This window comes from Rhipicephalus sanguineus, chromosome 1 (assembly GCF_013339695.2).
Source record: "Rhipicephalus sanguineus isolate Rsan-2018 chromosome 1, BIME_Rsan_1.4, whole genome shotgun sequence".
Lineage (NCBI taxonomy): Eukaryota > Metazoa > Arthropoda > Arachnida > Ixodida > Ixodidae > Rhipicephalus > Rhipicephalus sanguineus.
In genome coordinates, this window is record NC_051176.1 from 36672627 (window position 1) to 36685691 (window position 13065).

The 13065-nt window shown below is 44.8% G+C and overlaps 1 protein-coding gene across 1 annotated transcript in view; it reads right to left on the bottom strand.

The window, feature by feature from the left end:
• Window positions 1-2380: 2380 nt before the first annotated feature.
• Window positions 2381-13065, bottom strand: part of LOC119390571 (protein obstructor-E) — a 73650-nt gene continuing 62965 nt past the window's right edge. Inside the window, exon 5 of the mRNA XM_037658165.2 lies at window positions 2381-2438. Within this exon, the coding sequence (XP_037514093.1) occupies window positions 2411-2438 (28 nt within the window). The 3' untranslated portion in view covers window positions 2381-2410. The remainder of the gene's footprint in view (window positions 2439-13065) is intronic.

The window sequence follows — 13065 nt, forward strand, 5'->3', positions numbered from 1 at the left end:
TTAGGAGGAAAGAAGTAAAAATGAAAAAAAAATGTAACAATAGGATAATAGAACATAATATAAGCAATGAAGCGGAGGATTTGAATAAGAAATAATAAAGAAATTTGGAAAAGTAGAAAAACAAGAGTAAAGATTGATCCTATAGCCTAAATCTCTGCGAACCTTTAAGAAACTCCTGCAGGGCATTGGCAATCCTAAACGAAAGCAAGATTCTTCCTTTTCTTCATTTGTTTCTTACTGCGCGTGCTCTCGCTACCCGCTGTTTTCTTCCTCAGCTTCTTGCTTCCCATTAGTTTCAACAGCTTCCGGCCGACAAGTTGTTTTCTCACCTGAGTAATCAACTATGAAGCGTGTAAAGATGTTGGAGAGATCTCCGGGACAGCTTTCCGTTGGTTTCTATGAGACATGAGCGTAGCTTCCCGTCGACTCCAGAATAGCAGCTATAGTAAAGCTTGTCAATTTCGCCGTGACTAACCTGAGAGCCTTTCTTACTGTTTTTAACTAGTAACTGTACTAAATCACCTATGTTGCCAGTTGCTTGGTAGATGCCAGTAGTATATTATGCCGTTTTGTGGCAGTCGTATGCGAAATTTGGGCAATCTTTAATTTTCGTGATTATGTTGGAATAAAAGTTTCGTGCTACATATCATGGCGCACATATATCCAAACAGTAGGGTAAAAGGTACTGGGTAGAGAACGTCGATTATTCATCTAAATTTTGCGGTTGATAACCGGTAAATAGTGTGCTATCCTAAAGTATGCGCATAAATAGCAGTCAAGCTGCGGTTAGAGCAGACAGACTGCTATTTGTGCGCGAAAGCCTTGATATTTTGTGTGTGCGTGTTGTCGCTTATGGCCCATTCATGCCTCTTTGTACGTTGTGTGATCTGTACTTACCATGGTAATGACGCAGTAATTAGCGGTTACTAGTTCGTGCAGCACGACAATGCCATTTCGACTTTTTTTTATTTCCCCATGTATATGCTTTGTAACAGAATCAACTTTATATGCCAATGTATGCGGCACATATAAACCAAATAGGCACAAACCTCTTGTTGGGAATCACCGGCCACAAGTGTTAGTACGGTTACTACTTTGCTGGTTCGGTTGCTAACAACGTAATAATATAATTATTTTGGTTTAACCTCCCGAAACCGCGATATGATTATGAGGGACGCCGTAGTGAAGGGCTCCGGAAATTTCGACTACATGGGGTTCTTTAACGTGCACACCTAAATCCAAGTACACGGGCCGCAAGTATTTTCGCGTCCATCGAAAATGCGGCCGCAGCAGCCGGGATTCGATCCGGCGGCTTTCAGGTCAGCAGTCGAGCACCGTAACCACTGGACTACCATGGCGAGTGGTTACTAACAACTTACTAACAAACCAACAGTTCGAGTTAGAACTGTTCACTAGCTATCGAGGTAGTGGAGTTCACTAACCTGCATTTTAACACCTTCACTTACTAAGAGGTTAGTGCTTTTTGTGACTAGATAACGATTAGTATTTAGTTCGTGAATATGTCGCCCCCCTTTTTTTAAGAATGTAAGAAAAGAGGAAAAAACTGAGCATGCTGCAAATCTGGAAAAGAAGGCAGACATCGTTTATAGGTAGTACAGTGTAACATTTATGCAGCCTCTAGATCACAAGAACTTCTAGAAATCATCCACCCTGCCGATGTGTTAATTTTAATAGGGCGCATCCAAGTTTCGAGAGCGGTGACAACCACAGTATCCGCAGTGGATGCGTAGATGTACAGATACCGTCACTGCTTTATATTTGCGCCCATTTAATCAGTTCTTGAGGTATCTGCCCGTTCGTCTTACATACGTCGCGCCGCGCATGCCAATAGAATAGCGAGTGCCACGCAAACCTGTTCTCTGGTGCTTCTTGCTGCTATTCAGAACAAGCCAGCTCAAAAACACAGGATAAGGGCATAATGTGTATTACACGGATCAATGCAGAACTGAAGTATTGCCACAATATAAGGGGTGTGTGACTAGTAGCATAAACAAAATACACGGAAACAAGCAACGTGGCGCTTTAGTAAGCAAGAATTACAACACGCTTCGAGATTTTCTTAGAGCGCATGTGGGGCCGATTCTACAGTGTGCCCAATAGGCATTTTATTCATTAGAAATAAAGCATGATAAAGGAAATAAGCATTTTTCTTTGCTAATTGTTTTAATCACTTTATCAGATGAAATTCATGTTCATTAAACGTTTATATAGGAGAACAAGTCAACGCTTCTGCGTCGTATTGTAAAAATCGGTGCCTATTTACTGTGCTTCCTAAAATTGTTTCCGCTCTAATTAGAAACGCTGGCTCATTTTACACAGAATGAAACAAACAATGTACGCAGTGCTCATTTTTCAAACAAGGTGGAACTGCTCTTTTGCAGGAGGCTCTTCACTTCTTCTGGAAGTGGGCAAGAGGGCTGTAAAAGAAAAAAAATGCAAAAGCACCATTTTTAGTGCCCAGAGTCTGCTTAGAAATCACTTTTATGTGAGATTTAGGTTTATACGTGTAGATTATTAAAATGCATATTCGTTAAATGATGCACTCTTAAGAAAAGGTTGTAGCACTTACAAAGATCGGTTTACTACTTGTCATGTATTTTACCAGGGCCTGGCAGAGACACTCAAGAAAGTATTCCGGAATACAGATATTGGCATAGGAAATGTGCAATGCATATGTGGCGTTTTTCCTTTTCTAAAAGAGCCAAGGTCCACTTTAATGAAACTGAGAAAAACACAGTTTTTTCTACTGGCAATATGATTGGGCCTGCTCCAACAACTTTTTGCCAGTGTGCTCATGTCACCAAAATACTTCAAATCTATATTGCGGCTAGAATCCATATAGCCCACTATTCTCGGTATTCAGGAGTAACATTTGGACTTGGCTCTCATACATTCAAATACTTCGTCTGGGCTTGAACTAGCTCGTAAAAGAAGTCTAAATCGCAGCGAGTGAACGATGTAGCAATATTTTGCGACAACATTAACGCCATCCTTGTGCTTCTGTCGGTGCTTTGCTGCATGGGGGTAATGGCGATGACTAGACTTGCAAGGTCAGTGCTCCTTCCAGGCAAAAGACGCACCCTTATGGACTCTCGGCAGCGTTTTCTCGTTCTTGGCATCTATTGAAGGCCTTCAAAAACACGGCTGATCCCTCTGTCATAGGAATCGGTATAACACGAAAGTGAAACGTATCTTCACAGAAGTAGTGCTTATTGTGTAGTGATATGAAAGCTTGCACAGTGTCTATTGGTGTTTGCCAGCTATCGCACCGTTTGACGTGGGTGCACCCACGTTGACGCCTAGTGGCACGTCTCCATCGCGACGATAACGCACATGATCACGATTTAACCGTTCTGGTAGCTGCAGTTTTTAACATATACCTGGGCACAACTTATAATGAATCCCGCGCAAAGATCTTATCAACAAGCACATAATAAACACTGGTAATCGATATGCACTTCTTCAAAGTGTTGTCAATTAAGAAGGGAAACGGCACGGTGTGCGCTTTCTAGTAATGGGTAACCGACGCCTGTGCTCATGCATACACTACCACACTGCGCTTCAGCAACATGGGAGGCAGAGTACTTGGATGTGGGCGCGAAAAGACAAGGACGAAGGGAAGAAGACACACACAAGGTTCGCAGCTCGAGCCGCGAACGCGCGCAGGCGTTCCATGCCCCTCTGGCCTCTGTCTCGGCGGCTGCGACACACCTTTGGTACATGCGGAAGCTGCACTACTCTGACAACGAGCCGTCACACACTAACACGAAGCCAAAGGCAAATAACGTAACTGCGTATAGGACGACTCCCCGATGCTAGCGCAGGCAGTGCTTTTCGCTGGTATCGGGGCGCTTTAACAATGGCCTCTAAAAATGCGCGCCGGCACCCAATCTCGGAGGCCGTGCTTTAACTGCGTCGTCGGCGAATCGTTCTCTGTCGGCGCTAGTAAGCGTCATGCCGCATTACTTCACTGCACCGGTCACAGACGGCGGCACCGCCCCGCCCCGTCTAAGCCCGCCTACAAAGAGCATTGCGCGAGAGAGAATGTATGAGAGATATAAGACGCGTCTTTGGAGTGTCGCGCAAGTGCCTTGTTAAGTTCGGCGGCAGAGCGCCGGTTGCTCATTGTCGCGGCCCAAGAGGTCGTAAGTTCGATTCCCGGCGGGGTAACTTTTTCTTACAGTCTTTTCCTTCTCATCGGTTAGCGTCCATTTTATCAACGTCATATCCGTGACGGAAATACGCCACTAAAGTCTTGATGGACCCCGGCATAAAACACATTCGTGTTAAAAATGCTTCAGCTCTCCTTTTTGCCTCGTTTTATGCCGCGCCGTTTCGGATCACTTCTTCTCCTTCAAGGAACAGATGAGTGCACAATATCTTCCTTTCAGTTTACTGCTGTTTGAAATATACGACCTTAGAGCGAAAGCCAAGAAAGCGAAGCCAAGAAATTTTAATATGACTATTAGCTACCAGGGCCATATATTAGAACAAGTTAACAGTCAGAAGTTCCTAGGTGTCTGGTTTCAAGAAGACTTATCTTGGAATGAGCATATAGCGAAGTTATTGTCAGAACTAAGTAAAAGTATTGGATGCTTATACAGGTTAAATTCTTTCATACCACTGTGGCTAAAAAATAGACTTTATTACATTCTCTTCTACTCATGACTTTCTTATTGCGCGCTTGTGTGGGGGACTACAACACTAACGAACTATTCTAAATTGGTTATTTTGCAAAAAAGGGACCTGAGAATCTTTGAGGATTTTCGTGGCCCTATACGTGACTTGCGGACAGAACCGCTATTTTCGAAATATCTTATGCTCAAAGCCAGCCAGATTTACTATTTTAAGTTATTTCAGTACACAAAACGCAATAGACCCTATCGTTCGCAGGATCCTCGTGGTTCTCTGTATGATTTTCGTAGTTATGCTAGAAGGACTCCGAAGACTCGAACGATCTACGGACGGCAACACACATCTTTTCAGGTACCCACCTTTCTAAACAAAATCGACAGCCTTCTAGATATAAATTGCACAGTTTCCAAGCAAATGATCAGGATAGTACTGATTGAAAACATCGAATTTTCTTGAATATTGTTGTATGCTTCCTGTTTGCCTAAGTTGTATCTCATGTTTTTTTTTCTGGTACAAATACTACATCGTATGACTATTCCTAAATGTATATTTGTGTTCTTTTTCCCCAAGCATCCCTGTGTATTTTTTTATTATTTGTCGTTTTATGTAACATGCGATGATCACTCGCAAGTAATGTCTAATTGGTATGTTGAACATTACGATTGTTGTGTATATATTTGCATACTAGAAATAATGCATTATTATTGCTGTATGTGTTGCATTATTTTGCACATGTACCTTTTTTATTTTTTATTTCATTCCTATTATTTATATCCTGCAAAGTGCTTATGACGGCCTGCGTGCCTCACTGCATTTGCAGCAAAGGCCCTTTGTCAGGCTTTTTAGCCTTTTGCCTTCGCTCCATTTTCTGTACTTGCACAGAAAGAAAGAAAGAAAGAAAGAAAGAAAGAAAGAAAGAAAGAAAGAAAGAAAGAAAGAAAGAAAGAAAGAAAGAAAGAAAGAAAGACATGATACTGTAGCGCAAAACTCGAAAAAAAAACACTCAAAGGCAGAAAGAAGTAGGAAAGTCGGCCACTTACTCTTTATATTCGTGTCTTGCACAACAATACCATGTCCTTCAGTATCTATCCACTCGCCCAAGAAAAGCTCGTTGGGCAGTTAAAGCACGATAGCGCGAAAAAGCTCTGTTGTGTTTCCGCGCGCGAGTTAGTTTTCCAATGTGTGTAATTTGTAAGTTAACGTGTGTAACTTCTATTTTCTACCTGTGCATGCGTGTGTGGTGTTTGCATGTGTAGCTTGCATGTGTAGGTGTACGTGCGTGCGTGAGTATATGTGCGTGTGCGCACACGTACGTGTATGTGCAGGTGTGCGCCTGCGTGTGCGCTCGTTTTTGTATTGGTGTATGTGCGCCTGCGTGCGTTTGTGTATGTCTGTATTCGTGTCTGTATCTGTGTGCCTACGTGCGTTTGTGTTGTGTGTATTGGCGTCTCTGTGCGTGTGCGCACGTATGTGTATGTGTGCAGGTGTGCGCCTGCGTGTGTTTGTGTATGTCTGTATTCGCGTCTATGGGTGTGCGTGTGCGCACGTATGTGTATGCTTTCGCCTTCATGTGTTTGCGTATGTATGAATTGGCGTCTGTGTGTGTGCGCGCGCCCACGTATGTATACGCGTGCATGTGTGCGTCTGCGTGCGTTTGTGTATGTATGCATACGCGCGTATGTGTCTGCGTGTGCGCACGTATGTATACGTGCGCATGTGTGCGTCTGCGTGCGTTTGTGTATGTCTGTATTCGCGTCTTTGTGTGTGAATGTACGCACGTATGTGTGTGTATGTGTGCACCTGCGTGTGTTCATGTATGTCTGTATTCGCGCGTGTGTATGTACGTGCGTGCGTGTATGTATGTGTGCGAGTGTGTATGTGTGTATGCACGCTGGTTTTTAGTGTGTGTGTGCATTACGCATCTGGCATATGCTATATATCTGTTATATGGTATCTCGTATATATTTACGTATTTGGTATATGTATTATACATGCATGCTCATCAAGGAAGAGCCACGCGCTTTTCGTAATCGCGCTCTCTTCTGATAAATCTTACATCAGTTCTGTATGTTCATTATAAGGCACCATAGTCTTAGAAGCTTCCGTGTGAGCAGTCAGCTTTTGCTTTTTTTTTAGACCGAGGTAAAGCCCAGAGGTAATGGAATACAATTTCTCGCCCTTCCATCGTGACGGAATACACGCACGTGCGTTAATATATATGCTGGTTTTCGCCAACACAACATGAATTTTACACCGTGGCACTGGTACAAAAAGGCTTCGGGCCTACTCATTTCACCAATTCAATCTAAGTAAAACACAACGTTCCTTCTTGGTTACCTTCTTCGAGCTCATCAAGACCACAATTATGAAAAAAATTTTCGCCTATACTTTATGCTGCTTACATTATATGCGCTTAGTACACCCCGCGTCACGGACAGCCGAAGCGGCGACGGAGGAATACAACGCTCAGCCGCTGGTTGGTTCTCATTTTTTAGAAGTGCTTCCGCTTCTATTTATTGAAGTGTCTTAAAAAATATATATTTGCCACTATGTTCTATCCGAAGCCTACTTTCGTCACGAATGTTTCTTAACGCACAGATTCTCATATAATGCCTCAAGGGGTCGATTAAACCAGCGCGCGCAGTGATTCTAATGCGGCTGCAGCGAGCCAGTGGAGTATTAATGGGACACTAAAGGCAAATATTAAGTCGACGTTGATTGTTGAAATAGCGGTCCAGAAACCTCGTAGTGCTACTTTTATGCCAAGGAAGTGCTTATTTTGAAATAAAATCATGTTTTAGTGGTCCGCATCGCGTTAGCGCACTTGAAATCACCCGCCTGAAATCAAACTTTCATACAGGGCTGGGCAAAGATACTTTGAAATTGTATCGCGATACGATACAAGATACTCTTGCAAGAAGTATTTGAGATACAGATACAAGATACTCGCGGAATAATTGTATCCGCTACGATACTTCCCAATTGTATCTTAAGATACTTCGATACATTTGCAAATTTGCTGTTATATATCTATATAATGAAGCAGCAAAGGCCTATGCAGAAATGTGTTTACTGGAAAATTTCTTAACTGCGACCAGCTTTGTTTAATTTTAACAAAATACCTGTTTGTATCACCAGGTACAAACTTTCTTGCTCAAGGCGTATTACTTTCATTTCTGAACGACTTATTGGGATTTGTTTGGCTGCTTAACATGACAGCTCTTTAACTGCTGCGCTGTTAGTTGTTTTTGCTTGACGCTTCTGTAGTTTATTGGTGTCGCTGCTCTCCTTGGCGACTAGCTAGCTGGTTACCATCTATTTGCAAGTGCCTTCGCAAACAACCTTGTCCGCAGACGTATTGTTTTCGTAATACCGCATCCACCGACAGGTGTACAGCAGCAACGACGTTGGTAGCGATATTGTTTGTGACGCATCGTGTAAAGACGATGAACTACATACTCGGCGCTCACAATTAATTGAGGACATAAAGCTGCAGTGATTTTTCATATTTTACTTATCTGCTGGCGTAAAGCGTTCGTTAGCAACATATTCACTAACGTGCAATCTTTTACCATTTGTTGTCTGAGAGAACCTGAGCCGCCAGGAAACGTCTCCGACGTATTATAGCGGCACAAAACGCCGCGGCTTATCACTGCTATTCACTCTATTGCCACTTCTAGCTCTGCTTACCTGCGGATTTGTAACAATAAGAATACTTTAAGGTGACCTAAAAAAGGAAAACAAATATATTTAAGTCAAATAGCAAGGTGGTTCCGTATTAAACAATCAAAGTGAATATGTATACAGGGTGTTTCACCTAAGTAGAACCCAATATTAAAAAAAAACCAAGTGGTAACCCTTAATGCTAAAACTTTAGCGCAAAACGAGCACAGCGGACAAAGAAACGACGAAGACAAGCGTCGTTTCTTTGTCCGCTGTGCTCGTTTTGCGCTAAAGTTTTAGCATTATGGAATACCAACTAGCCCGCTCCCACACCTTGCTTAAGTGGTTAACCGTCGCTGAATGAAACCAAAGGTATTTGGTTTGCCGTCATGTGGCACTCATTATGGTATGTTTTGTACTAAACTTAATTGATTAATTAAATAAGGTCAATTATGCGACATTGCGACATTTTTAATATTCACTTTAGGGCCAACTGCGCTTCGACACATCGTAGAGCGAATTCCAAAACGACCGACCCAATCTTTTTTTGGCAGCGTACATGCTGCATGGTGAATGTTTTCGGGCTTTTAGAGAAAGCCCGCGAAATATGAAATAAAACCACGTTCGCAGACAGTTAAAAAATAAGAATAAAGCCGAGAACGTATTTTAGCAGCAGGTTACAAAAGACATATTACAATAAACAGCAGAGGATTAGGTAATCTATGGGATGCAAACGGAAGACAGCAAAGAAAGCAGTTGTGCTAACAATCAAGTTATCATTAAAAGAACTTTTCGAATAATTTAGCACGAAGAACAAAGACACAGTACGTCAAAATATTTCCTGTTAGGTAAATGCTTGTTCTGTTGCATCTAACGTCAGCACCGATAGTGGGACGCTTGTTAGAATCTCCTTTGCATGTAAGTCAATCTCATCGTACTATGTAAGTCAAGCTTGCATCCACAGGATCTTTCAAATCGCTGATGTGTGAAAGGCGCGAGACGCAAAGCAGCCCCATTCTTGCATTCTTGAGACATTGCAACGAAGCATCACGCAAAACAAACTTCGATAGCGACAGTATAGCGGCATCAGAATTTGTGCGAAATACGCCGCATGCACTGAAGTACGCAGAGTGCAGGGTCTATGAACAAGTGTCATGACATCAACGCAACTAAAAAGAAAGAAAACATCTAGCAAAAAAGGTAGGCGGCGCGTAGGCGTTCGCACGCTTGTTTTTGTCGCGATGGCGCGAGCGCCATCACGTGACTCTGCTCCACCAATAGGGACGCTTAAACGTCATCGCCTGTGCTCGCTGGAACGCTCTGGCGGAAATATACAAGAATGTTATTGTCGTTAGTTTTATTCAGGTGGTTTAGTGGCAGCAATATCAGCTTGAGAACCGGAATTCCGGTCGACGTTTATTGTTTCGCACGGTGGTGTTTCTAAAGCAGTATCTTGTATCTTAAGATACACGATACATTATTGAATGTATCGGAAATACAGATACAGATACTCATTTTGCAAGACGTATCGCGATACAGATACAAGATACCCAAAGAGTATCTAAGATAGTATCGAAGATACATGTATCTTCGATACTGCCCAGCACTGCTTTCATACGTCACTGCTGCCGTGCCCAACGTTGCCCGCCTTTACTGCGCGGCCGCCCACACTAGTAGCAGCAGAGCGAAAGTAGCGGGACCCACAGCAGCAACAGCGGCCATCGAAGCCATCGAAGCTTGCCGCAATCGCCGCAATGGATGTGGACGGAGAACTTGAAAACGAGACATTGGCTCGCGAAGCTGGGCTCCAATTCAGCGACTTGAGCCCCGATGAACGCGGTATGCTGCTGAGGGCTCGTAGTGCCGGCGTCGTTGCATGCGGCATTTTGTCGAACTTTCCGTCAGAGCGACTTTCACGAGCGCGCAAAACACACGCGGCAGTACGCGATCCCGAAACTACCACTGGGGCTCTTCGATTTTCCACTTCTGGCTACCCGCGGGCTACCAGAGCCAGCCAGAGCGCGCTCGTTTTTCTCGGGTTGCTCCGACCCCCCCCCCCCCCCCCGCGGCGCACTTCCGGTTGGCGTTCGTTTTTCTCGGGTTGGACGGTTCTGGCGACCCGCGGGGAGCCCGAGGGTCGCCAGAACCTTCCAGGACAATTTAGTCGTGGAAGCTCTCTTGAAGGTTTCGGGCTAGCAGACGCCGAAAAGAGACGATACGCGCTCGCCGCCATCTTTGTGAGGACTCGACGGATCGCAATGCGGGCGCTTGCGGACTACACCTTTGCTTGTCCTTACGCTCGGGCCGCTCGGCGCCGTTCCGCCGTGCGAGATGGCGCGATTACGAGTGGCGGCGAGCATTTGGAGCTAATGTTTATTGCTTTTCTTATGTGTCCCGTGAAGTTTCCTTCCGTGAACAACGCGGCGAACTGTCGCGTTCTAACCATTCTAACTGCGTCGTGCACATGTCCCAAAAGTTATGTACACGTTCGTACGAACGCATGGAGACCAATTTCGAGTTCATTTTTTCGTAGTAGTATTCGATTGTGGTGTTTTGTGTGCTTTATGTGCATTTAGCTGAGACGATTGTGATCGATATATTTCGCTCCGTCGTATGTTTGCGTGCGTGAACCCCGTCAGAACTTAACTATTTCAACTAGGTCATCGATGTTGATAAAATGCACTGATCGAATAAAAGCGATCGCGACGTTGTTTTTTGTGTGATGCTCATTGGTCGCGAACGGCGTGCGAGCGTACTTCGATCTATGGGCCAGTACATGAGGTATGGTATAATGTTATGCTACGACGCATCGATGTGAAAAAAACGAAGATGAATTCAGAAATGTATACATCCTTTTGTTGCTTATTTCATCGTCGGCTCTGTCTTTTTCCACCTCTTAGTAATAATTCCATGCAGTATGTACGCGGTTATCACCTAGTAGCTCAAATAAAAGCTGAGCTAGTACATGAGATTTTTGGAGTGCCACTTAGGACTGGAAAAGAGGCTCAGGCAACATCGGCCAAAACGAGTCCAAGACGCGTCACACGGAAGTTTATTTTAGATATAACACGCACTCCGCCGCACGTCTCAAGTTATGACAAAACGCAAGCTGGTCAACGCGTGTGTGCGACGTAGTACGCGATAGATCCTCGAGCTCTTTTGGGGACACGATCACTTTCGCGAGATTTTCGCGTCGTGTTGTGCAGCGACTGTTACACGTACTAAGCAGACGTGAGCTGGTTAAGCCGTTAGCGGCGCGGCAGCTCACCTTGGATCGCTTTCGTGGCGCCGTGCGCCAGCTGGCTGTTTTGTTCGCGGACGGGGCGAGTTGCGCACGATTTTGCGAACGTACCTGATCGTATCCCAAATCCGTATGCTCGAGAATATCACTTCAGCTCTTCAGCAAACCTAGCCACATATTTTGAAGCGGGCAATGCAGAAAAACCAACGCGCACGCGGCGCAAAGTTTCGTTTGCTGCCACGGCGAAAGCGTTTGTTTACGTTTAGGCTGGCTGTCCCAGCGTTCGATTTTGTAATCTTGGGGCAGCTTCGGGTTGTCTCGGGTTTCCCACACACGTGACCAAGACGCTGTTTCCTGTCCCGACCGGAACTAGCTGGCTGACCCTCTGGCTATCTCTGGCTGCCAGAAAGCTGCCAGAAGTCCGAAAATCGAAGAGCCCCACTGAGACGCGACCGCGTGAGCGAAGCAGGGCGCCGGGCGAAGCGCAGTTCGGCGAAAACGGAACCTTTGAACCATGCGCGCCGTTCCCCACGGCAACGCCACAGAGGTTCTTTTTTTCCATGAATCAAACGGAAACGAACAAACAGCATTTTATTACGTCTTTTGATGCACGGAAGGTTCTTTTTATATTGCTAGTAGTTTGATTACTAGTGATTTATTGTAGGCAGACTCTCATACGTCATTGGGATCACTTCGAAAATGTCCCACTCGTGGCGCTCATCATGTGATACATTTAGCTTAATTTCTCGGTAAGAAGGGCGCTGCTGTTGATAATATTGACGTTTTAGAAGTTGTCATACATTGAGCTTTCACTCTGACATACATTGTTATTTGCCTTTAGTGTCCCTTTGCGCACCGCGCCGGCCAGAGGAGGAGATAAGTCCGAGGAGAATTGAGGAAGAAAACGCGCGCGCGGAGGAAAGTGCCAATGGCGTAGGCAGAAATATTTTTCGGCGGGGGGGGGGGGGGTGTCACCTCCTTCATCCGACATGGGGTCTGGGCAGATAAGTGTGGTCCAGTCTCATTTTGGGGTTTGTATCCCACGAGGGAAAAAATTGGGGGGGGGGGGGGGTATGGGCCCGGTGTGCCACCCCCTGGCTACGCCGCTGGAGAGTGTTTCCTGCTTTCAAGATCCCCCCCATGGGCTTTACGGAAAACCATCCTGCAAACTTCTACGGCCGACAGTACACACTCGCAATATCCTACACATGTCCGCGCTTCTCGATTGCATCGCCGAGCGCCTCATGTCGTACAGATTGCCGTTTATGCAGATAAGATGCCTGCGAAACGCCGTGGGCAACTTCTGTTGATGATGAGGCGATACTCTTCGTAGCGGGCGGGCATATTGTGCACCCTAGCCGGTCATGTACTAACTGCAAATATAAGCTAAAGAAAATAAATATAAAATAAGAAAAAAATTTAAAAAGCAACATAAAGTGAAGTAAGAAAATTTGGCAAACATGGGTACACTAGTGAAACAACACGGTGACCTGAAAGATGAGAGA